Source organism: Pantherophis guttatus, chromosome 4 (genome assembly GCF_059756535.1).
Source record: "Pantherophis guttatus breed Tessera chromosome 4, ASM5975653v1, whole genome shotgun sequence".
Lineage (NCBI taxonomy): Eukaryota > Metazoa > Chordata > Lepidosauria > Squamata > Colubridae > Pantherophis > Pantherophis guttatus.
The window spans coordinates 59,990,861-60,016,453 of NC_142066.1; the positions used below are offsets into that span (position 1 = coordinate 59,990,861).

General features: G+C 35.0%; 1 protein-coding gene across 8 annotated transcripts in view; it reads right to left on the bottom strand.

The window, feature by feature from the left end:
- Positions 1-25,593, bottom strand: part of TANC2 (tetratricopeptide repeat, ankyrin repeat and coiled-coil containing 2) — a 376,797-nt gene that overhangs the window by 39,930 nt on the left and 311,274 nt on the right. For all 8 annotated transcript variants that reach the window (XM_034416164.3, XM_034416167.3, XM_034416168.3 and 5 more), the window contains 5 exons: positions 24,782-24,904; positions 20,835-21,071; positions 17,827-18,012; positions 12,764-12,857; positions 6,120-6,253 (listed from right to left, as the gene is read on the bottom strand). In XM_034416164.3, coding sequence (XP_034272055.1) covers positions 6,120-6,253; positions 12,764-12,857; positions 17,827-18,012; positions 20,835-21,071; positions 24,782-24,904 — 774 coding nt within the window. The remainder of the gene's footprint in view (positions 1-6,119; positions 6,254-12,763; positions 12,858-17,826; positions 18,013-20,834; positions 21,072-24,781; positions 24,905-25,593) is intronic.

A 25,593-nucleotide genomic window follows, 5' to 3' on the forward strand; every position in this document is an offset into this window, starting at 1 on the left:
TGCTAGCATGTGAAATGAGAACAACTGTATAGAATTTGAACTATTCTTTGATAGTGCCCTTCTTTGGAACTGGAATGTAAACTAATCTTTTCCAATCCTGTGACCAGTTTTCCAAATTTGCTGGTATATTGATTGCAGCACTTTAATGGCATTATCTTTTAGGACTTTAAATAGCTCAGCTGGAATACTAGCTTTGTTGTTGGAAACGCTTTCCAAGGTCCACTTAATTTCTCACTCCAGGATGTCTAGCTCGAGATCAGCAATTATACCCATTGTTATCAGGGACATTTAGGTCTTCCTTGTATAGTTCTTCTGTGTATTCTTGCCACCACTTCTTAATCCCTTCTACTTCTGTTAGGTCTCCCATTTTAATTCTTTATCATGCTCAACTTTGCATGGAAGGTTCCCTTAATATCTCCAATTTTCTTGAAGAAATCTCTGGTGTTTCCCATTCTATTATCTTCTCTACTTCTTTGCACTGTTCATTTAAGAAGGCCTTCTTCTCTCTCCTTGCTATTCTCTGGAAATTTTCATTCAGTTGGATATATCTTTCCCTTTCTCCTTTGCCTTTAGCTATCCTTATCTACTCAGTTATTTGTAAGGCCTCATTAGGCAGCCACTTTGCTTTCTTGCATTTCTTTTTCTTTGGGATGGTTTTAATTGCTGCTTCCTGCACAATGTTATGAATCTTCGTCCATAGTTCTTCAGGCATTCTACTACCAAATCTAATCCCTTAAATATATTCATCATCTCCATTGCATATTCATAAGGGATATAATTTATGTCATACTTGAATGGCCTAGTGGCTTTTCCTACTTTCTTTAATTTATCTCTGATTGTTTTTAATAAGAAGCTTATGATGTGAGCCATAGCCATCCCCATCTTGTTTTTACAGATTGTATACAGCTTCTCAATCTTTGGCTGCAAAGCACATAATGAATCTGAGTTTGGTATTGACCATCTGGTGATATCTACATGTAGGGTTGTACTTCAAGGCCAAATCCTCTGTACTCCAAGGCCAAATTTGCCTGTTATTATGGTTATCTCTTAACTTCCTATTTTAGTATTCCAATTCTCTATATCATTTTTTGGTATTAGTTATAGAAGTGATGTAGGTCTTCATAGAACCATAGTTGACTTCAGCTTCTTCGTAATCAGCGGTTGGGACATACATTTGGATTACTTGATGTTGGTTTGCCTTGGATTCAAATCAAGATCATTCTGTCATTTTTGAGACTGCTTTTCCCATTGTTCTATTGACTATGAGGGCTACCCCATTTCTTCTAAAGGATTCTTGCCCACAGTAGTAGATATAGTGAAATAGATATAGTCTACTTTTGAAATATCTCTGGGGCTGAATAAATCTATCCCAACTCCAGCCATAAGGGCAGAATTGAGTATATTCAAAGCCATCTAGGAATATTTTGCAGGGAACAAACTTGCATATTAATAGCAAGACTGCACTCTTTCTATCAAAGGCCATTTTGAAGAGAACAAAATGTTTAGATAAAATTGTGGTTAACTGTAGGGGTGATAAATTATTATGAACATGTCCTGTTGTCTTTTTTGTATTTATTTGTATATTTGCATTAGTTTGATCATAGTCAAATAACTACAGTAAATCAGTAAAGATTCTATTCTACTCTATTCTATGAAGAATTTCTTGCGGATGGGTTTCATGCAATAGAAGATAACCTCTTCAATATAATTCAAGAAACAAAGATATGGAAGTAAATTTCAATTCTTTTAATGTAGATACCAATCATATATATGATAAATTATCATCTGAAGTAAAGCAGAATAAAGAAATTAAGAATTACAGATTGGACATTTGGAATTATCCTTAATTCAGATAATCAGAAATATTTCTGCTAATACATCAAGGGAGATACTGCAATGAACTTGAGAAAGAGCACTTGACAAAGAAGAAACTGCAATTCTAAGTGCAGCTATCAGACATTTCCAAAAAGTACAAGGGTGCAATTTGGAAACAAGAGGTGGATAAGAATAATAAAAGAAGCTACCTTGTAATAATAGTAGAAATGGTGGAGAAAAAGCATGAAAGGTCAGTTTCAGGTGAAGATGAATTTTATGGTTTTGAATTGAAACGCCTGATTGATCTACACTCACTCATTGCCAAATAATTATTGAATAGAATAGAATAGAATAGAATAGAATAGAATAGAATTTTTATTGGCCAAGTGTGATTGGACACAAGGAATTTGTCTTTGCTGCATATGCCTTCAATGTACATAAAAGGAAAAAAAGAAAAAAAATACATTCATCAAGAATTATTAAATTAATAATTATTAAATTAAGAGGTGAAATTGAAGATTAGTTAAGATCTGGTAAAACCTACCTGATAATGAAAGATCCAATAAAAGAGATAGCACTAGGCAACTACAGGCCAATTACCAGCTTACCTACAACTTTCAGACTGCTAACTGATGTGGGAGCTGATGCAGTCCAACAGCATCTAGCTACCCAAGCAGAAAGGACACCACACAAACAGCAGAGGAGCAAAAGTTCAGCTCCTAATTCCCAAAATGATTTTGGGAAACTGCAAGAAAGGGAAGATCAACTTGAATGTAGCATGGATTGATTATGTGAAGGTATTTGATTCCCTTTCATGTGATTGGATAATCAAGTGCCTAGTCAATACAGACATCAGAAGCTTTGTGCAAAGATCAATGGCAGAATGAAAGACAAAACTGTCTTTCATGGAAATGGTAATAGACTAGGAAAGGTTAATATTAAGGAGGACATCTTTCATGGAAATTCACTATCACCATTACTATTTATTATTGCATTGATTCCTCTTGTCAACAGTACTGAATAAGTCTGGCAAATATGAAAAACATTTGCTCTCTCTTTTACATAGACGATCTAGAAAAATAATGTCTGAAATAGAATCGCTGCTCAACATTGTCCACATACACAGCTTATCATGGTGGACTCTTTGGAGGACCCCAATGATAAGCAGCCACAGCCAATTCTAGAAGTGCCCACAGACAAAAGCAGCCAGCCTCAGTACAACCAGATGGACTGCCATCTGTGCAGGCAGAGAGATTGGATAGGCCAGTAATTAGCAAACAGTTGCCATCGCTCTGAAGATGAAGCCATAGAATTACCTAATGCAAGAGTTCAGCCAGCTGCAAAGTGCATACAGCATAATAGAATAACAGAGCTGGACGGGACCTTGGAGGTCTTCTAGTCCAATCCCCTGATCAGGCAGGAAGCCCTATACCACTTCAGATGAAAGGACCTTGCAATACTGCTTGTACAGAATGAGTCCTGTCCCACTGAATGTGCCACACTTGGGGCTGTTTTTACTAAAATGGAGTAGCAAGCACAAGCTGAAGAAACAATGCATCAACTAGTTAGCTGCTGCAAGAAGATTTTACAGACAGACTAAAAATAATAGTAAAGTAAAAACAAAGTAGCAACAATGGTGCATTGTAATATCTGCAACAAATATAACTTGCCTGTGAACACTGGTGGGACCATAATAGATAAAGTAATAGAAAACAAAGAAGCTACAGTGCTCTGGATTTTTAGCATTAAAATAGACAACATTAAAAACTGTGGATTAAAAAAAAAAGGCTGCTGCAGTACCTGGAGACAGAAGAATAAAAGAAAAATACAAAGATCTGTAAACAGAAGTAGAACAACTGTGCCAAAAGAAAGCAAAGATAGTATCAAATAGGCCACCTGGGCGCAATCTCAAAACATCTGTAACACCACTTGAACCCCACTGGCACTGAAAAAAATCACCATCAGTTCACTGAAGAAGGCAACTTTAGTTGGAACAGTTTACCTTCTGTGATAAAACCTTTAACGCTATCAGTTATACACAAATAAAAATTTACCATAGATGCTAGAAAAACATCCAAGATGAATAAGAAAAATGTATTATAAGACATTTTCAGACTGAATCTGGAAAAGTTGCCTCAAGTTATATTCTAAATAATATATAGATCAAAATCCAATAATTGTAAGACTAACTCAAGGAACTTCCAGATCAAAGAGATAGAGATTTCATGAACTACTATAATTACATAAGGATATTAAAATGTTATCACTAAATAACTTCTTTCAAATCAATTAAGTTCTGATGATTCATTATGATATGGGGTACTAGTCAGGTATTTTTGATAGATTTGTTTATCTCCTTGGCATCAGAAAGAAAAAGCCACAGAAAAACAGGAATATATATTACTGGATGATTTGAAGCAATTAGAGTGAACATATAACCCAATGCCTTTCCACATTTTGGTCATGTAGGGTCCTCTCTTAATGTGTGCAGTCCTGAGTTATGATAGCAACTGCGACTGCCAGGATTGCTTGAGGACTACCTATAATGATCCAATAATAGACCAAGGATTATATTTTGAATTTACAAGATTTAAGTGAGGTGGATTAGCACATTTGAAATCCAAACATGCTAGTTGCTTAACATGTGTTTCATAACTGATTGTATAGAAGTTGGCTGCTTCTACAGAAGGGTCAAGGCTTCCATGTGGTCTGAATCAACTGAAAGCTATTTGTGTAAACAGAAATAAACAATATGTAGAAGATCATGAATGTCAATGAAAAATAAAGGAAAAGAGTGTCCAGATTTTCTCATACCTCCCAAGTTGTTCTAAAATGTCTACTTCAATGAAGAGGCAAATACTAAAAAAAATTCTTCAATGGTAAATTAATAATTCAGTAGATTGTAAACTTGGATTATTAATAAGAGAATGATGAAATCTTTTGAAAGTTTTGTCTTAGAATAATCTAGTTTACCTGGTTGATTTCATTATCTTCAAATAAGTAGAATAGCACTAAAACAATTATAGAAACAAGAGTGAATATTGAGAGACTTGACTTATTTCAAAAACCTCATAATATATAATTCTGAACCTGAGTCAGGCTTGATTCATAAATTATTGGTGGTAAAACTCATAATCCAAACAAATAACAGATTGCATGATTAAATGGATGGAGAATTTGAATGTAGTAATAGAGATGCAATAATGGGAATTTTAATATAAGAAAATTAAATTTATTATGAATAAAGAAAAATGGGTTGTTTTACCATTGAAACGTCACTTCAGTTTTATTCCCTCAATATATACAGAATTAGCTCTGTATAAATTAACTGTTTCATAGGTATTACATGTTTCTTATTGGAAAATTCTTTCTTCCAACGAATAGTTTACTAAGTTGCAGGACTATGTTTTTACCTCCAAAATAACTTTGTACCTTAAAAGTAAATCGGTTAGGGAATTTAATACAAAGTGGAAACTATTCCAGGACTACAGTTCAATATGTGGATTTTTATCATACCTAAATTTTTTCAATGTAGAGTCTATATTTCAATTTAATGGGATATTTAGATCAGAACAGATTTTCAGTCTCAGGCTATTCTAGCTTACCCGTTTACTGGGGATTCATCTATGCTTAAAGCCTTAGTTTCTTAAAGTATTATAATATATTCAAATATTCATGATTAATGATATATTAGAGGTATATAATACTAAGATATTTTATTTTTGTTTACTTACTTTTGCTTTTTAACTCACTTTATTTGAAGTTTGGTTTTTGGGTTTTTTTTTTTTTTGCTCTTTCGCTTATCTCTCTAAAATGTTTCTCACTAAAATGTTTAATAGCCTTTTTTTTAAAAAAGGAAGAGAAATATCCTTTTTTAAATAAAGATGGAAATGTGGTAAACAAATAATAAATAAGAAGACAGAGCCCATTACCTTCAAATGAATGAATGAATGAATAAATGAAATAATTTACCTATGCCCTTTAAAAAATCCTATAGCAATGAATGCCAATTTATCAAAAATGACCTCAAGGTCTCCAGGATATTCCAACATGCCTAAAACTTCCTTATTTTTTTCCCCCTTCCTTTTAACCATATATAATTCTTGGAGACTAACTGGACAAGTCCCTGCAGTTTTCTCATGTTACTCTTACTTTACTCTTACTAACAAGAGGCTCACATATTCTGGCTGATGAAAATAACAAATGTGGTCCCCAAAATATACAGAGTATACATGTTATTACAGCAGTACAGCTGTATTACAATACAGTAGGGAACAGCTTTTCCTTCACTCTTATTCTGTTACCTGCCAATGGCCTTGCCTAACGGCACTGAATAAAGGAACAATCCCTCGTCGGTTGGGCTGGGCTACAGCTGCTCCTTGCTCTAGAAGCAGACGGCAAACATCCAACTTGCCTCTTCCTGCTGCAGCAGTTAGAGCTGAAGAGATAAAAGACTGATTAGAAAAAAATGATTACAGACTCTCAATCTACTTTAAGAAGAACAGAAATTGAAAAAAAGAAGGAAAGAAAGGAAAATGGAATGGCTTCTGGCTATAGTTTCCAAAATTTTTCGAAGACTAACTTGTTAGAAGCAACTTCTGGAGAATGAGTAATACTTCTTACTTTAATAAATGTACTTAGTTTTGTCCCTTTGCAAGAATTTCCATTCCTTGGCACTGCTGATAATTAGAGTTGTTCTTCAATTCTGCTACATGTAGAACTCTACGTAATTTGATAGTTTGTATATGTACATAAAAATACTTCTAGACTGGAATTAGAGCTCATTTGTTGGAGGAAACAGAAACAGTTATTTTTCTACAACCTTAAAAGCTAATAAGGATATGTTAATTTATCCATAAAAATAAGTTTTAAAACTAAGATAATTCTTTGTTTATAAACATTCCCAAAACTTTTTTCATATATATATTAGAATACAACGTAGTTTCTACGATATAAAATTATGAGACATAAAGGAACACTGCATGATAATTTCATCATCCCCTCAAAAATGGATCTATTTCTCATAGTATTGGCAATTCAATGCAGTATTATCGATGAACAATTTCAATAAAGCGAGACCTATTGCAGTAAACAATTGATATGTACTCAATTTCTTGTCTCAAAAAGGGGTATTTATTTACTTATGGTGATTTTATGTCACATGGGAGCTTAAAATGTTTTTTAAAAGGAGGACAAATTCAACTGATGGTGCTGAGGAGCTATTACAATTCCTTTCTTTCAAACGTAACTGCATGACAAGCTACACTTGATAATTAAAATGTATTTTATTTTTAAATCTGAATCAAAATTCAAATAATGATTTACTTAAATATATATATCATTATATGACACAAAACGTGTCAGGATTGAAATATGCTGATCACAAAACGTCGCAGTTCTGGCATGTTTTAACATCAGTATAGTCTGTTCCTTTCTAATACAAAATATTTTGACTTCAGAGCAATCTTCTATGACCTTGGAAAATTTTGTACATCTCTTTTCTATTGCACACAAACTGGGATCAAACCAAAGAATGTATCTAGACCTAAATCTAAATTCATAGAGCTGCAGAAAAAGTATAAAACATGGAAGAATGCCATCCTTTTGTTCTCTTCAAAGTCAAGAGTACCACTGCTTTAAAGAACCAGAGTTTTGTATGTTTAATTTAGAAACTGTTTTTGATACCTTGTATTTCTGAAACTTGAAGAAATACACATATACTATATATGTTCAGTGGTTATATATGCAGGATCTTAAACAACGCAAAATAAGACAATTTTCTTTATTTACAGGTAGTTCTAAGAAGGTACAATAGGACATGTAATAGTTCTACTATTAGGTGTCATCTCACCTAATAATTTACTGACTGCTTCACACAATCAAGATTCCAATCCCAATTGTGGTTGTAAGTCAAGGACTACGTGTAAGCCTCCCTTGTTTTGGAGCATCAAGTAGGCAGTGTAAAGAAAATCTTGGAACCTAAGCTGAAGAGTCTCAAGAAACATTTGGAAAATTTAGCTGTTGGTAGTGCAACCAGAGCTAGCAAGAGTTTATAGCTAGTCATACAATCAACTAACCCAGCTAAAGAGAGAAAGAAGGAATGAACTCAATAGTGGAGGGGAAAAATAAAGAAAGCTGGAAGACAGAAGAGAGCCAAGAAAAGATGATGAAAGAAACCTTGTTGACAATGAAAACAAAATTTCAATGTTTCTCTCCCTGGAATAGCTAAGCCTCCCCTCACCATAAGTTCCCCTGTCCATAGTATCATTACCCTTTCTTCCATCTCTAACACCCTCAGCTACCTAGACACCCCACACTCTCCTGATTATCCAATACTAGACACAACACCCACCTCACAGTCAGATGGTTGTAATAAATCTTGCCAATCCTCATTTAATTTCCCCACTTCTGAGCAGTAGAACAACTACTCTGATATGTGGGGATTCTCAGTTTATGTGAAACTGATGGGCAGATTTTTACCTGGAATAGGTGATCTTGAACATTCCACAAGTTCAGAGTCATTTAGACTTTTTGATGGTGACCAGAACTTTAAATTATATTTGGAAACAGATTGGCAACCACTGCAATTCATAAAGAAGTGGTGCTATATGTTCAATAAAGTCTCTGACTTATAAGCTACATACTCCCACAATTTGTACTAGTTGAAATTTCTGGATAGACTCACATGCAACAAATTTCAATAATCCAATTGAACCCAACAAAAGTGTGAATGATTGTCCTCAGTGCTCCCCATTCCAGGAAAGGCAGCAACTGACTCATCAGGTGAAAGCTGTAGACATGCCTTCCTCATCACAGTTTTCAGTTGTTCTTCAAGCAACAAATAGTCTTAGAGGATCTCAAACCAGTGGTGAAATCCAATTTTTTTTACTACCGGTTCTGTGGGCGTGGCTTGGTGGGCATGATGTAGCTTGGTGGGCGTGGTAGGGGAAGGATACTGCAAAATCTCCATTCCCACTCCACTCCTGGTGAAAGGATATTGCAAAATCTCCATTCCCACCGCACTCTGGGGCCAGCCAGAGGTGATATTTGATGGTTCTCCGAACTGCTCAAAATTTCCACTACCGATTCTCCAGAACCTGTCAGAATCTGCTGGATTTCACCCCTGCCTCAAACTGAGGATCTGTTTGTTCTGGAGAAGTGTAACATAGTCAAAAATTATAGTTGGTATGAGCCTGAAATCAGAGGATCTTGATGGAGATGTATAGGAACTATTAGCTAAGCAAAAAGGCTGTAGCATTTTTAAAGTGCTGAATAAAGAAGTAACATTAGGAAGTGCAGCACACTCCCTGAGAGTTAACATCAATTTTGCAAGTCTATTTGTATTAAATAGGGGCAATTCCTTTTTTTAGTAATAAGACTAATACTTTTACAGCATTAAAGGCTGCAGTGCTAAAATGGTAATAAAATTTTTATGTCTGTTGATATGATAAACTTATTCTTTGGAATAATTCTGGTTTAAAAACAGGAGGTAAAACTTTTTAAAATTCATAATCCAACAGAGGTATAATATTTTCAATCAGCTTATAACAAATTTTTAGGTTATTGTAAGAGAAATTTGGACTAATAAAAATAAAATATCAGCATATCCAATTAAAACATCTTTTGATTTCATTATTAGCAAGCACTCTGAATCACTATCAGTATTAAAATACATTTGGATAATTCCAAATCTACAACGTGTGTATAGAATTCAAAGGAATATTATTGTCTATGACAAGTTGAAATGAAGAGACACGTAGCTGCCTATGTTGACAGTCCATCTTTCAAGGTAAGCAAGTTCATGGCAAGGATTCCAGGAATGCTACTTTATTATAGCATTATAATAAAGTAGCATTAGAGTACATGCGAGGGTCTTAAAGCCTGCCCAAAATATTCACTGCTCTTTAAGGACGTTATAGTCAAGGTTGAGCTATTCTGAGCCTCTTCTTTCTCATATTTTTCTCCAGAATTCAGCAGCCATTTTATTATTTATTTGTTTTATTTATATCCTGATTTTATTGTTTTTACAAATAATCCAACACGGCAAATTTAGCCAATATACTTTTCTCCTCTTATCTTCCCTTTTCATCCAAAGGAAGAGCTAAATCCTTTTTATTTAATTATTTAAAATATTTGGAAACAAAAAGATTATTATACTTATTTTAACAAACCTATTGTTAGGAGTATTAAAGTATCTTAGATGTGGCTTTAAGGTGAAATTGATTAAATAAAAAACTTTTTTTTATCTATATAGAATGTTGAAAATGGATCAGCTCTCAAGAGCATTATTCTGGAAGTATGAAATAAGAAACATATAATGTGGGTTTCTTCCATAATAATTTAATTTAATTTCCAGGTTTTTCTTAATATGGTTTTGCATATAGAATAAAGGTGTAAATGTGATTTTGAATTATATGCTAACATTTTGGAATGTATTAATATGAAAAATTATAGATTTAATTAGCATGGAGTGAAATAATACATAAATTATTGGGCATTTTAATGCTGTATTTTAAAAGTGAGAGTTTTTTACATTATCAGTGTATCTGTAGGATTGAAGGCTTTTAATCAAAATGACAAAAACAGTGCTGCACTGTCATGATGCAAGCCACCCCTTTTATACATATATGCAATGAATAGTGTTTTCATAATTTGCTTCTTTAGTGTACACTGAATTATATAATGTATTATGTTTTCTGCCCTTTTTCTCCGGTTTTCTTCTTTGGATTGTTTCCTCTTTCTTTTTATATACTAACGCAAAAGAAAAAGAAAAAAGAAAAAATGAAATTGTGTTTAAGCCACATATATGTTTATACTAGATGCACATACCTACAATTATGGAAGAAATCCAGGATTGGATTATTTCATGTTTTTACAAATTTTTAAAAACATTTTACAAACCTATGTACATTTGTGCATGAATATAGCATTAAAACAAACACACACACATACAAACACACTCTGTTATTCATAGATTACAATCATGTAGGTATAAACTACAAACTAGGCTTAAAGTGGTTGATCAACTATCCCTACTTTCAATAGAAAAGGTGAAGAAACTAGAAATATCCTGCCTGCAAATCCCTAACCTCATTTTAAGTTAATGGTAAAATGAGGGCTCTATCATTTAAAAGCGCTCCCATTAATAATGCCAGATAGGAATGCAAATGAATCTATAATAACTGGAAAATACAATCAACCAATAAATCATTTAAGTGAAATGGGTAGTATAGAAATGTGACAAATGAATAAATAAATAAAATAATACATCCACAAAAGAGGTCTGGGGAAATATAATTAATTGAGGTAGAAACAATGAAAGAATGATTGATTGAAGAATGTATCAGATGTAATATGAATAAATTTCAAGTTGATGTATGTATTTTTCTAATTTGTGCTGAGATCAGGTCAGTACATTTGAGTTTAGTCCATTTCATTCTTGTAGTACAGGTAAACCGTGATATATCACTGGTCACTTAACAGCAATATGGCCCTGTTTCAAGTTTATGGTGGCTGCAGTACACCTACTGTCCTTTGCCCTTACAACTGACCTCAGGGACCCTGCCTCTCTGCCCCCATTCAGCTCCAGTAAGACCCCCTGCAGCACTTGGAAGCAGCTGCCATTTTCAGTGTTCTGACTATTCCTTGTGGAAAGCTTTTTGCTGCCTGTCTGACTCCCTTTAGAATACAGCATCTGCTGTGGATTGATGCTTGTTTGTACTGTCGCTTTTTCTTTTGAGCTGAACTTTTTCTTCAGTCCTTAAGACAAACAAGCTGCAGAAAGCTTATCTTTGTTTGTTTCCTTCCTTTCCTACAGTATTCTTCAGCCTGGCAGTTACTCAAGGTAAGTAACATACAAATTTTTCACCCTCTTTTCAGGCATGCAGTAAATTTAGCAAACTAAATTGTTAAAAGGGATTGTGATTGAACAGCAGAGGCAGAGTGCTTAGTTTCAGTACCTAAAAGGAGGGTTTGTGCCTCCCAGATTTTTGTTTATTAAAGAAATGTGGCTTTCTGGGGCAGGATGGGGTTAAGCAAGGGGAAGCTCATCCTGAAGCTGCCACATTTGAATCCAGGTGGCTGACTTCTCCAAAGCTTAAGAAGAGCCAGGAGAAGTTTGCGGTTTCCTAAGAGCAACCTCCAGTATGATTTCATTGGATGAGCATAGAGGCTTGTTTGGAAGCCTTTCTGGTATTGGAATGCAAATCTGGGGCCTAATCTAGCTGTGTTCTCCCCCCCCCCCCCGGCTATTTTTGGCTTTGCAAAACTTTTTGCTGCTTGTTTGCCTCTTTTATGGACCCTCCCAGGGTCTCCCCATCCATGAAATATCCCATGCTCACTAAACAAGCCTTGCAATAGTTTAATGGTGGAACTAGATAGAGAGAGCAAGTGGTAGAGGTCATTAAGCAAGGGGTCACTTAATTGTTGCCACCATTTGTAACTATAATGGGCAGGCTCCCTTACATTTGTAGGTTGAGGATTATTTATTTGCCTATGTGACTAGCATTACACACTATGAGTTAGAATATTACACTAGAATAAAATTCATTTTTTTTATACAACTGAATGATTACAGAAAAAAGACATCTTTTTGCATCAAAATCTTTAAAAAATTTGAGAAATATTACTGATTAGAAAATCAATCTAACAGAAAAGTTACTATTTATTATTTAATAGGTCTATCTATATCTGTATGAATCCTAAGGGTACTAATTTTCTAATGTATTGAATAATGTTTATGAATCTTGAACAAATGCTATTTAATTAATATCCTAGCTATCTAATTAACTGGCAAAAAAATGAAAACCTGTATTTCATGTGGCACTCCCAAAATTTAGAAAATTAGAGAGGTAATTTTGGCACTGCAAAGAATTCCCACAGAGCAAATCTCTTTGAATAAATCCACTATGTACCCAAGAGATACCAACGTTCTAGCTAAAAAAGTTACCTGTCTCTCCCCAAAGGCTGTCAAAACTGTTGATTTGTGCTCGCTCCACCTCCTCTTCATCTTTTTCTGGGAGATCAAGCAGGTAGGACACAATCTAAAAACCAAGAATCTTGTCAGTTCATGAAATACGTGGGCAGCCCCCCCCCCAAAACAACACACAAATCAAATTACTTGGCACCATTAAAATAATTGTCTTTATGAGATAAATGCACTTTCTACACTCAGTGGAACAATGTAAAAACTAAAAGGTTAGCATAATACTTTCTTGATCTACTTTCTTAATCTACTGAAATGAAGTATGATATGTTTAATATTCTGGCTAGCATTATGTTCAGTTTGGTTAATATTCTAACATTCTTTTTTCTGGGAAGATAGGTTATTGGTACAATTATCTATGTTTTAGTTAACAATGGAAGAACCTAACTCGAGTGTGAGTGGGTGTCCCAAAGCTATCTCTTGAGAGGCATACTGGATTGGACTCCAAAAAGGAAAATGGGGCCAAGACAAAGAAGTGGATGGGCACCAAGTTACAAATTAATGTAATATTAAATTAAATTTTAAATCAGAAGTTCTAATTAGCAAATTAATCACTTATACCTTAATCATGAATGATCAATTCAAACTTCTGGTTAAAGACATGCAACTAGGATTTTTCCATCCACTGCAAAGATACAGAAGCAAAGACTGACAGCCAGACAGTGAGCCTGAGAAAATGAAGTTTCTCTGGACAAGGAGAAAGATGTGAAATTGCTCACTTGAGATCTTTGTGAGGAAAGGAGTATCCAGAGGGTTCTTATAGCAGGAAAGAGTGCCAGAAGTCCAAAGAGAAAACAGCTTGCTCGTAGCCCCAAGCAAAGCTTGTTTAAAAGACAGGAGTTGTCTAATCCATTTTCTAAAACACTTTTGGATGGAGAAAATTTAAAGTGTAAAGAGACTGAGTGCCCAAACCCATCTGGGTGAATGTGCCTTTCATCCTTGGGAAAAATTAAGGAAAACTAAGGATATAAAGATAATTAAAAGCAAAAAGCTTGCTGGAAGTTTGGAATGCAAAAGTTAAAAATGGACTAAAGGGAGAGTTAAATTTGGAGTATTGCCTTATTTAAAGTATTTTAAATTAAATAAATAATACACAAATCCATGGAAAAGGGAAATATTTAATGTTTCTAAGAAGGATGATTGGCTAATTTTGCTAAATAAAGACATAAGTGGAAAAGAGGAACAGAAAGCTCATGTGATTATAGTAGTATGGTATGCCAAAAGGGATTAAAGAGTGAAAGACAGAAAAGGTTCTTTTTTATTTTTAGTTCTCTTTTCTGGATTACAAATTAGAAAAAAATGCCTACTATTAGATAAGCAGCAAAAGTTGAAGAAGGCATTAAAGGATCAGAAACTCAACAAACAGAAATAAGGGATTATGCCAGTCTTTACAAAGGAAGTTTGAAGAATTAGGAGGAAATGTACAGCATCAGTATTGTATCTTGTCTGCATTAATTAAAAGAGATCTGGCTACTATCAGAGAACGGAGGAAAATGTACAAATATGCAAGAAAACATGAATAAAAAACTTGAAGAATTTATAGTATAGATGAACTATGAGGTAAGTAAATTATATATATATATATATATATTGAAGTGGTCAAAATGGTGATTCTGAAGAATATAATATTTTTTTGAAAGGCACAGATCTTTCTCAAAAATAGATACATTCTGGATTTCTAATAAATGTGCTATCTACTAATATATATAGTAAAAGCAGAATTTGCAGATAGGGGCTAAATGAAACTTTGCTACAAAAAGAATCAATAATTGAGGTACTGTAGAGAACTTGAAATGCTTTGAGATTAAATAAAGGCATGGACATAAACATAGTTTGGATTGCAATTAAAGCATTTATGAAAGGACAATTTATACAGGTTGTGATTATGGGGGCACCCACGTGATACCTCTCCTGTGAGAGCTGCACTGGCTCCCAGTGGTCTTCCGGATGTGATTCAAGGTGTTGGTCACCACCTTTAAAGCGCTCCATGGCTTAGGACCGGGGTATATACGAGACCACCTTCTGCCATTGACAGCCTCCCACCGGCCAATATGCTCCCACAGAGAGGGGCTCCTCAGGGTGCCGTCGGCCAAACAATGTTGACTGGCGATGCCCAGGGGGAGAGCCTTCTCTGTGGGGGCACCAGCCCTCTGGAATGAGCTGCCCCTAGATGTGCGTAAGATCCCCCACCTGCGCACCTTTCACCGTGCCCTGAAGGCCCTCTTGTTTCAACAAGCCGGGATGAATATGAATTTTAATGGGTGTATGTCAGTTTTTAATTTGTGGACCAAATTTTTGTATATTTGATTTTAATGGTTTTTAAATTTTGTAAATTTTATGTGTTTTAATACGGCTTACACCGCCCTGAGTCCTTCGGGAGAAGGGCGGCATAGAAGTCTAATAAAAGTAAAGTAAAGTACAGCAAAATGGTAAAATGATGGAGATAAAAATGAAAATGGAAGCATTTTCAAGTGATCTCCAAAAAGGAAAAATGTCTCATAGCAAATTAAAGTTTTACAATGCCAGCTTTGCATTGCATGGGTTTTTATGGTACAATAAAGTTAATGTAGATTTCACAAATAATTATGTAAGAAATACCACATTAAGATTATGGAATAAATATAAACCTAGGTTGCATCCACAGATACCTTTATGTTCTCAGCACTGAAAGCATTTTATAATAAACAGCAGGCAAAGAAAAATGGTCAACATATCACAATTTATTAATAAAGTTCAAGTTGAAATCAAGAGAACAATTGCAGAGGGATTTAGTTTTCCATAGTTTTCGTATGCATAATTAGGATAAATATTTAATGCAAGTAAATAGTTGTAGGGATTGAACAATACAAGATGGAGCTTAAAAATTGACCTGTGTACAAATAATGAACATCTGACTGCAAAAATGTATACATTTTTGTTGAAATTTGAAATTGAAGAGGAACAAGTCAAAGACTACATAATAAAATAGGCAAGAATTTTAGCTACAACATACAAATAGATTAATGGGAAAGCATGTGCCTAAAGGAACTGAAATTAATGTTGTGTTAAAAGAGAACTTTTACAAAATGATATATTGCTGATATGACACTAGAGAAATTATCTAATATGCATAAAAGTACTTCCAATCAATGTTGAAATTGTAATAAACATGAACATTTTACCACACATGTGAAAAGCAAAAAAAAAAGAAGGAACATCTTACCACACATGGTGGATTTGTGAGAAGCAAAAAAAAAAAAAGACAAAAAGAATTTTGAAGGTTAATATTGAATTGAAACTAGACTACAGCCTTTTATAGACTTTTTATTGAAAATGGAAGAAAGTGAAATTGTGATATCTAGATTTAATGACTGAAAAAAGAGACTGAATAAGGGTCTGAAGGAATTATTGTAATATTAAGAAAGAAAGTGGAATAATGAATTAATCTGTAACTTTTGTAAAGAGGAGGAAATCATTTCTATTTTTTCTTCCTTTCTTTAACTTTATTCTGCAATTTTCTCATCTCCTTTTCTTTCTTTTCTTTGTATATTTTTGTATTAATCTTTTATTTATGTAAAATATTTATTAAAAATTAATTTTCAAAGAGAGAATGTGTGTGTGTGTGTGTATGGATATATTTAAAATATTGATTTTTAAAGCTCTATATATCATGGTTGCTCAACCTTTTGGCTTACCTATGCTGTACTGAGTGAAGATGAATTGACTTGGGCCACATATAAAATATATAATACAGTTACTGTATATAAATAACAAGTGTCTTATTTTTTATATTTTTTTTGTTATTTTGTGGGGCCACATGTGGCCCATGCACTGTGCATTGGACATACATGCCTTATCTAGTCCAGTACCAGGATCTTAAGATTTGATCATTTTGACCACAGCACTTTTTCTTAATATCTCCTCTAGCAGAGTGGTCATTATCTGATTGCTAAACTTAAAGTTGATGTTAATTCTTAGCATAAATAGACTTCCAGGATGATCTATCCCCAGTCTGGTTCTTCAGATCTTCAAATGTTGCATCCACTGCCACTGTAACTGATTTTACCAATTTTGCTACTGGTCAGTCGTCACTCTCTTCTCTTTTCTTCCAAATGAACCTAGTCATTTGTGCCTTAAGTGAAAACTGGATTGATTTGTTATATGGTCAATTTGGGTTTTTTCCCCCCTTGGCTATTCATCGTATTCTCAGAAGTCTTCTCTAACACCAAAATGCAAAACAACACTATTCTATCTTATCTTGCTTTTTCAAAATCCAATCTTTGCTTCCATAGAGTGTCACTGTGAAGTTTCCGAAAGTTTCCCTCCTGCTCATGGCAACTTGAAAGCTTTGCAAGTTGACAGTCACAACAAAATCCATTGCTTGCATAATTCTGGTGTTTGTTAAGTATAGACACAATATTGTATCTGAATATCGTTTCAAGACCCTAACTGCTACTCTATTAAGTTCTGGTCTTTAGTGTACTTCTTGTCTGCTGTTTCTTTTACAGTTGATAGACAATCCTAAAGATAGGAACGTCCACCACTTCAATTATCTTCATTGTCAGTTTTAAAGCTGGTTGTGGGATCTGTTGTCATTAGTTTGTTCTTCTTTATATTTAATCTTATTTTTTCCTTTTCTTGACTTTCATTACTAGAACTTTTTAACTAATTAATCAATCAATAATATTCAGAAAATGCCAATCTTCCTCTGGGCAGTTACAAACAAAATGTTGAAAACATAAAAGCTGAATATAAAATTTAAAACAGAGGAAGATCAATTGCATGTTTAGCATTTTTAAAGTAGTTTAATATCAGCCTAGTTTAAATTATCAATGTTTCTTCACCCAGTTTTAAAACTATGCTCATCATATTTCGGTCTCCCTGAATAGTGGCAATTCTTTTTTTTTTTTAATTTGATTTATATGCTGCCCTTCTCAGGAGACTCACTTCTTTCAAACTTCAATGAAGAGTTATTGACCAGGATCTTGAATAAATATATCTAATTTGAAGGCTACGTAGCCATTCAGCAAGACTACATAACAGTTTACCTCAGTATATCCCATGCTAGCAGCAGCAATGAGTGCTTGTTGAATGGCCTGGCTTTTTTTGAACACTCCTTGTAGCTGTCCAGCCATTGTCCAGTCACACTGAATCAAAAATTTGACAACCTCCAGGTGGCCTCTAAGAGCTGCATGTACCAATGCACACTGACCATTCTTGTCCAAGTGATCCACCTTAGCAACAAAAGAAAAACCACAATTAAAATTAAACTGTTTCAGTAACTATCATTACTTAATGCAATATTCATATAGAAATATTTCTACTATGTTTCTCTGTCCAAATATATGCAGAATTAGCCAGAATAAATTCCTAAAATTGGGTGCCCTCTATAATATAAGTAGTCCTTGACCTACAGTCATTCATTTAGCAAATGTTCAAAGTTACAACGGCAAATGGTGGCTATGCTCTGTTGTTGGAATTTTGAACCAACATGACTATGGTCATGTGATTGTGATCTGTGTGTTCAGCAACAGGTTCGTACTTATATCTGCACCTCACCCTCACTCCCATCCTGTCCCCAGCTTGCGCTTAACTCTTGCACCCTCGATTCACCATTCACCCTCACACACCTTTGTACACTCTTCTTGATTCACACCTCTTATGCATCTCCTTGTGCATCCTCCCCTTCCCTCTTCCTCTCCCCATCCATCCCCCCCCCCATCACCACCAGCAGCTACTTATCTACTTCACAGTGTGGGACTTACAGCTTGTTGTTGGTTTCCCCATGAACTTTGGTTGTTGGAAACTGGCAGAAAGTTGCCTTGTCAAACAACTATGGGATTTGATTAATGATAACAATTGCAACTGCAGAGATTTTCATCACTAAGTAGGTGGTGATGTTTTACAGCTGCATCATTTATCGATGGGAATCCCAGTCCCAATTGATATTGTAAGTCAAGGACTGACAGTAAAATTATTTACAAGCCACACAAATCATTCTATGGATTTTATCTTTAGATAGTGATGAAAATGAAATCCCAACTCTAACATTTTTCCTTTTGTTTCTTATGCTTAGTGTTAGGTAGTGGTTGCCTTCTGAAATATTGACAATTCTAACTCCCAATGCATCCACTTCACCATCTTCTTCTTCACATTCTCCATTCCCATCCACTCTGTTTGATTGGAAGGATCAGAAAACACCCCTTAAATGGGTGGCATTTCCCCTCTCATTCTCTGTCTCCCATCACAGAAAGTTCTTTTTACAGACCAAGTTGCAAAAATGGATAGTGTTTTTCCTCCCACTACTTCATATTCATCACTGTTTAGACCCTGCTTCAACCACAGCCAGTTGATACCCATTATCTAAAATCTTCCCTTCCAGCAATAAAGTCTTCTCTAGTCTGCAAATCTGAAAAGTAATTGGAGAGTCACTATGCTATTCTCTTCTGCTCACCTATGTCCAGCTTCCTCAAAGTCCCCTCCTTCAGTAATAGCTGGAGATACCTACAGCTTCTGTGTAGGCATAGGGAGCAAGGTGTATGCATAGCAATCATGGCCTCCCAAGTATACATAGACTGTCCTTTCCAATAAATCAATGTTCAAATTGCCTCTCCTGAATCAAGACTCTAAAATACACTCCTCCCCATTTATTAAGATTGGAAGAGGCAGTAGAGCTGATGTGTGCATGATAATGGGTATATCTGAATCATTATCGAACAATGACAAATTGAGTATCTTTAGTGTGCAAGAAAGCTGCATGTAAAGGTCATTTCACTGTGTCACTATGAAGAATTAACCAATAAGCATAGCCCCAACTTCTTTGATAATTCTTAGAGGAAGATGGTCAAAAGAAAACCCCAATCCATTACTTAATTACTGTACATTGGTGGAGGGAGCCCATCCTGATATTGACAGTTAGGAAAGTACTGATAGGAATATTTAGTGCAGTATATTGTAGTTTTTGAAGGAGTAACCTGCCTAAAACTCCTGAAGGAAGAAGGAAGCTTCTGGTTTTCAAAGGCAGAAAAAAAAATCCCCAACAATGGCTCCATAGCATCTTTTCAGATCCAAATATGAAATGCACATCCCTATTCTATTTTATATAGAATATTTTATTCTTCCACTAGATGTTTAATCAGAAAAATATAGTCACTTATCTGATTCAAATAAATTAAAGAGCAATTCCACCGTATTGCATCCCAATCCCACTTTAGTGTTCTACATCAGGGGTCACCAACCTTTCGGACCTCAGGGACCACTTAATTCATAATTTTAAATTCCGCAGACCACTAATATGATCTGCCTAATGACTGGCTGGGTGGGCGTGGCTAAGTGGTCATGTGACTGGGTGGGCGTGGCCAATTTAATGACACATCAAGGGGCACCTCGTCAGCCTCTACTCGCTCCTCCCACCCACTCCTTTCCTGCCTGCCTGGGCTCCTTAGGGCCCCAACAGGAAGTGGTTGTTGTAGCTAAGCAGCCACCAGGAGAAAGAGTTGGCAAAACAGCTGGTTCAGTTCAAATTGGATCTGACCGAGGAGGCTCAGCAGAAGCACCTCACTGAGGACTAGGAACATAGGCTTTCCAAGCAGAAGGAAGATCTGCGGGAGTGCAAGGCCATGTACCGGCGCCTGGAGGCTCAGCGGGCTGAGAAGGTCAGCCAATTCCAGGCCATGACACAGTCCCACTGGAACAAGGCCCTCCGGCTCTTCGCCACCAGCGGCGCTTCCCTCCAGCCTTCGGCCAAAGCCCCACACCAGGAGGCTGGAGCAGATTCCAAGTCAGAATTTCTCTCCCCTCCAACCCACATAAAAAAACCCTGCAGAGGGAGACTCTCTGCAGTAACACAAAAGTTCATTGCACGTATCCGCCCCAGGAGCCATAGTTTGAGAACCCCTGATTTAGTGCAATATAAAAAATGCAAAAAAAATTTCTGTGGACCACCAAAATTTTCACGCGGACCACCAGTGGTCCACCGACCACCAGTTGGTGACTACTGTTCTTGATAGCTCAACTATGCCAACTTAGTAGTCACTCATTCCAACCCCTTCATCACCTTGGCTCTCTTCTTGCATAAAAGTGCCACAATGCTTAAATATCCAGCAGCAGCAGCATAACCAAGAGATGTTAAGCCACTTTCAGAAGAGGCATCAACGTTTGCTCCAAACTCCAACAGCAAGGCTACCATCTCAGAGTAACCAAGGTGAGACTGGACACACAAAATTGGGGCATTGTTTAGCACTTCAGTCCTGTAATTGATGTTGGCACCTCCCAAGATCAGCAGACGACTGACCTATGCAACAAGAAACAGAGTAGTAATATATTAGAGCAATATTCTTCAGATTTGTAATACCTGAGAAAATTTGATTTTCTCAACTGAAAATTCAGTGTTTTTGGTATCAACTCTCCCCAGACTGATTTTGAATTGTGTAGCAATTCTTTGGAATACTAGAATGAGAAGAATAGAGATGAATGTAATGAATGATTACTCACTAATAGCTATAATTCTTTGAACAGTTATCTGTAAATTTAATTTAATTCATTTGATTTAGGTGCCATTCAACTCCAAAAGGCACTGGGAGCTCACAATACAACAAAAGAATAAAATACAATATAATTGTTAGGTCAAACGTAGGCAAGAACGAGACCAGTTAAGGATGCAACAGCAACCAAAAGTGGAAGCTGTATATGAGAATGTCAATATTGTTAAAACCAGCTGAAAGGTTTAAAGAAGCAGACAAAAAACAACAACATAGTGAATCTGGATGTAAGTAAAACTCAGAAAGGGCTTTAAACATCTTAGTCCAAGATTCCAGATTGTAGCATGAGTTGTGCCTTGTCACATGGATAATGGGAGTCTAACAAAAAAATCTGTGGACTGTAGAAAGTCCTGAATAGGTTCTATCTAATTCTGATAAATTTTAGCCTAAGATTATATTCTTCTCAGTTTATGTGGAAAATTTACAAAAAGTCAAATAAAAGTTCAAAAATTATTTTCTCATTCCTTTTGCTCCTAGTTTAAGCTTTTATAGGAAATTAATTAGGAAAGGCGAAGCAATAACATGCACCAGTTACAGCTGCTCCAGAATGCAATGGTGCAGGCAGTGATGGCACCCATTGTTGCATGATCTCCGTTGATTGCCAATCTCCTCCCAATCTAAAATTTTAATAAAATTAATATATAAGGCTAAATAATTCCCATTAGATTGATTTAGTCAGATTTTAGATAGAATTCTGTGCAGGTGTATAACTCATATATGTGAACTGCATAAATTTCAAGAACTGCTAGATCTGTATAAAGAAAGAGATAGAAAATGTTTTTTAAATATTACTGCTGGCAAAGAAACAAAGGCACAAATAGTATTCTAGTCTTCTTGAATATATAGATTCATGGGGTTATCCTTCTCACTATAACATCTTAGCCACAGATTTGTAAACAACAACAACAATAAAGGAGTGCAAGTATAAAATCTGTTATTATGATAGGTGCAGATTGGGATAAAGAGTGAAAATTTAAAGAATCTCTGAAGATTTTTTAGAATTTTCATATATTATTTCTTTAAAATCCACAGAAAAAGTTACAGACTGGACTTGGTTGAGAACAACTTTAGGATCAGGATGGAGAGAATATACTGACTTGTCCATTCTTGTTTGTTTTGCTTGTTATTTGTATGTCTTCTAAAATTCTTGATGAATTGTAAAGAAATATTATTATTTTTTATCTCCTAACATTCTGAGCTCCATTTGCTGGTAGAAAGGCAAGATATAAAATTAATACATGAATTAATAAAATTCTCTATTGCTGCAAAATGCTCTATGAAGCTGTCCTTGGTAGCTTCAAGTAGGTCAGAATACAGTGGCATGAACAGTGATGGATATACTTCAGTGTGTTCACATGAGTCTTGCCTTGCAAATTGCATCAGTAGCCAGTTTGCTGCTGGGTGCAATCCAAGGTGCTGGTTATGACGTATAAAGCCCTACATGACTTAAGGACTAATTACTTTATATCCTGTGGAGTCTGCCCAGCTGGTTCAAAGCAACAAGGTTGGCATGTTCTGGGTTCCTTCAATCAAACAAACAAGTGTCATCTACTGAGACCGAGAAAGCATGACTTCTCTGTTACAGCATCTGCCTTCTATAATGAGAATCACCCTGAATTCAGGTAGCTTCCACATTAACAGTGTTCTGAAGTGTCTGCTTTTCTTCCCAGACCCTGAGTTAGATGAGCTGCAGCCCCTTGCTGGGTATGTAATATATTCTTCTGTGTTGATAGCTTGATTTATCATTTCATTTAATGCTTTCCATATAGATTATATATTTTTGTGATTTGTTGCTATACTAAGAGCTGCCTAGAGTTGGTCTGGAGTTGGGCAATATGTAAATCAAATGAATGAACAAACAGATAAAATACAAGAACTTACATTAACTATATCAAACAAAGATATATTAAAGACAGTTGGCAAAATGTCCTGAGAAATAAGGAAACTGGATCTGATAATTTGGAGAAATACCTTCAGATATATGGAAATAATAATTTATCATACTAATAGATTTTGATAGAAATAAAGGGAAGAAAAAATGGAAAGGTAATTCATTGGAATATAAAAATAAATCTTGCTAAATTTCTGCTACAAGTAATCCTTCACTTTGTAAAGTCTCTGAACTATTTGCTTAGCAATTATTCAAAGTTATGATGGTGCTGAAAAAAGTTTAATCCTCATACTTATGACTGATCCTCAAACTTATAACTGGAACCCCATGGAACCATGATCAAAATTTGAGTGCTTGGCAACCAGCATGTATTTATGATGTCCCAGGGTCAGGTAACTGCCAGCTGACTTCAACAAACAAAGTCAATGGGAAAGCCGAAATTGCTTAATGACCATGTGATTCATTTAATAATCACAGCAAAAAAGATAATAAAACCAAGCACAACTCATTTAACAGTCACCCCTCTTAGCAATGGAAGTTCTGACCCCAATTGTAGTTGTAAGTTGAGGGCTATTTGTTTCTAAAACAAAAGTGAACCAGGTTGTCTGAAGCAGGCCAAACAAGGATATTCTCCATTTTGCTCTGATGTAATGTCAAAAACCTATGCACAACTAAACTGAGGTTTGTTTTCCAGATCAAGACAAAATCAGAAGTGTTACCATCTGGCAGACGCTACAGGATAATAAAAACAAGGACAAATAGGCTGAAAAACAGTTTCTTTCAGGGTAATAACTATATTGAATTCTGTTGTATTGTGCAATATTAATGCAATATCAGATTTTCAATTCAATTGTATAGAATGTGAAGGATGTGTGTTTGTGTTTTACTTTTATAGTTATAATGTACACTGAAGATGGCATTTAATTTTGTAAAGTAAACTAAGTGGGATTGTTGTTTCCAATAGGAGCATCTATCAAAATATTGGCTTTGCTTAATGAAATGAGTAGAATAGATAACCTGCTCCACTTGGAATGAAAGAAGATATAGAGGATAATGTGTTCCACAAAAGGACCCTACACTTAAAACTTTGTCCACCTACCATTGTCTTGGTTTTTAAAAATAATTTTTAATTTTTTTTTCTAAGAGAGAGCATCTCTTGGCATTAATAGAGGTTTCACTTCAAACCCAAAATGATTAGTATTAGGGAAAGGAGGATCAAGAGAAAGAACTCAGTCCATCTCTCATTCTTCTGTACTTGTCATAATGTTCAGGATTACCAGAGCTGCTATTTATATAAGGAAAATATAGATATTAATCACCTTAATGAAATTAATGTCACTTTTGCTTTGGTACTAATATAACATAATATTAAGCAAAGAGGCAATTCCATAAAATGGATCATGGGTAACAAACTGTGATGATCAATGTTTAATTTCTCAAAATCCAGTCAGTTTATCCATTACTTCAGAATCTGAGTTTCTATTTAAACTCAAAGCTGCTGTTTTGACAAAATCACAAGATGATTTGGTCTCTGCAATCTGGAACTTAAAAGGCAATCTCTATTTCTAGTACCTTTATATTGGGTGTATACAAATTGCGCAGAGAGGCCAGTGCCATGGAAAGACCTTCTGAGCTATAAGAAATCCAAAGCCCTTGAAGAATTGAGGAAGAAACACCAACTTTTTTACTAAGCCCCTGAAAAAGATAAACATTATATAACTCTTTGTAATTAAACCCCATGAACAATTTAATCTCATATCTATTAGCAGTAATTCAAAGTTAAAAGTGAATAATTTCTTTAAGACATTGCAAAAATACTGTAATAGATGACATATTTTAAATTTTATGCTCAAAAGATTAAAAAAAGTCAGAGTATTAATGATCTTCCTACCACTCTAATCCTGAATCAGATATGAAAATAATTAGCCTGGTGTGATTGTTTAGCATTGGATCATTTCTCACTGAAATTAGGATTCCTACAGACACATTTCTATGACAGTTTTAATGCTTCCATTTTTTAAAGATCTTGGGCTTTACTAAAAGCCTATAAAATTATTTCTGATCTACAAATTGTATTTCAACTATGGAAAAATACTGTAATGAGGATTTATCAATTATAACACATTTTTAGAAGTGGATCTCCAATTCCCAGGTCAAACATAGATTATTTTCAAGATTTTTGTGAATCTTTCTCACTAGGTTCACAAGAGAAAGGTGAGATAACAATAATAATTCATACTGTCCTTTAGTATATTCTATCTACTGTTCCATTTTCTACATTTTGGATGAGAAAGATTGAATAATAAATGAAATTATGTCAATCAAAGATTTAGAATTATTCTTTGCTGTGTCTGATAATAACAGAAAAAGCATGCAGGAACATT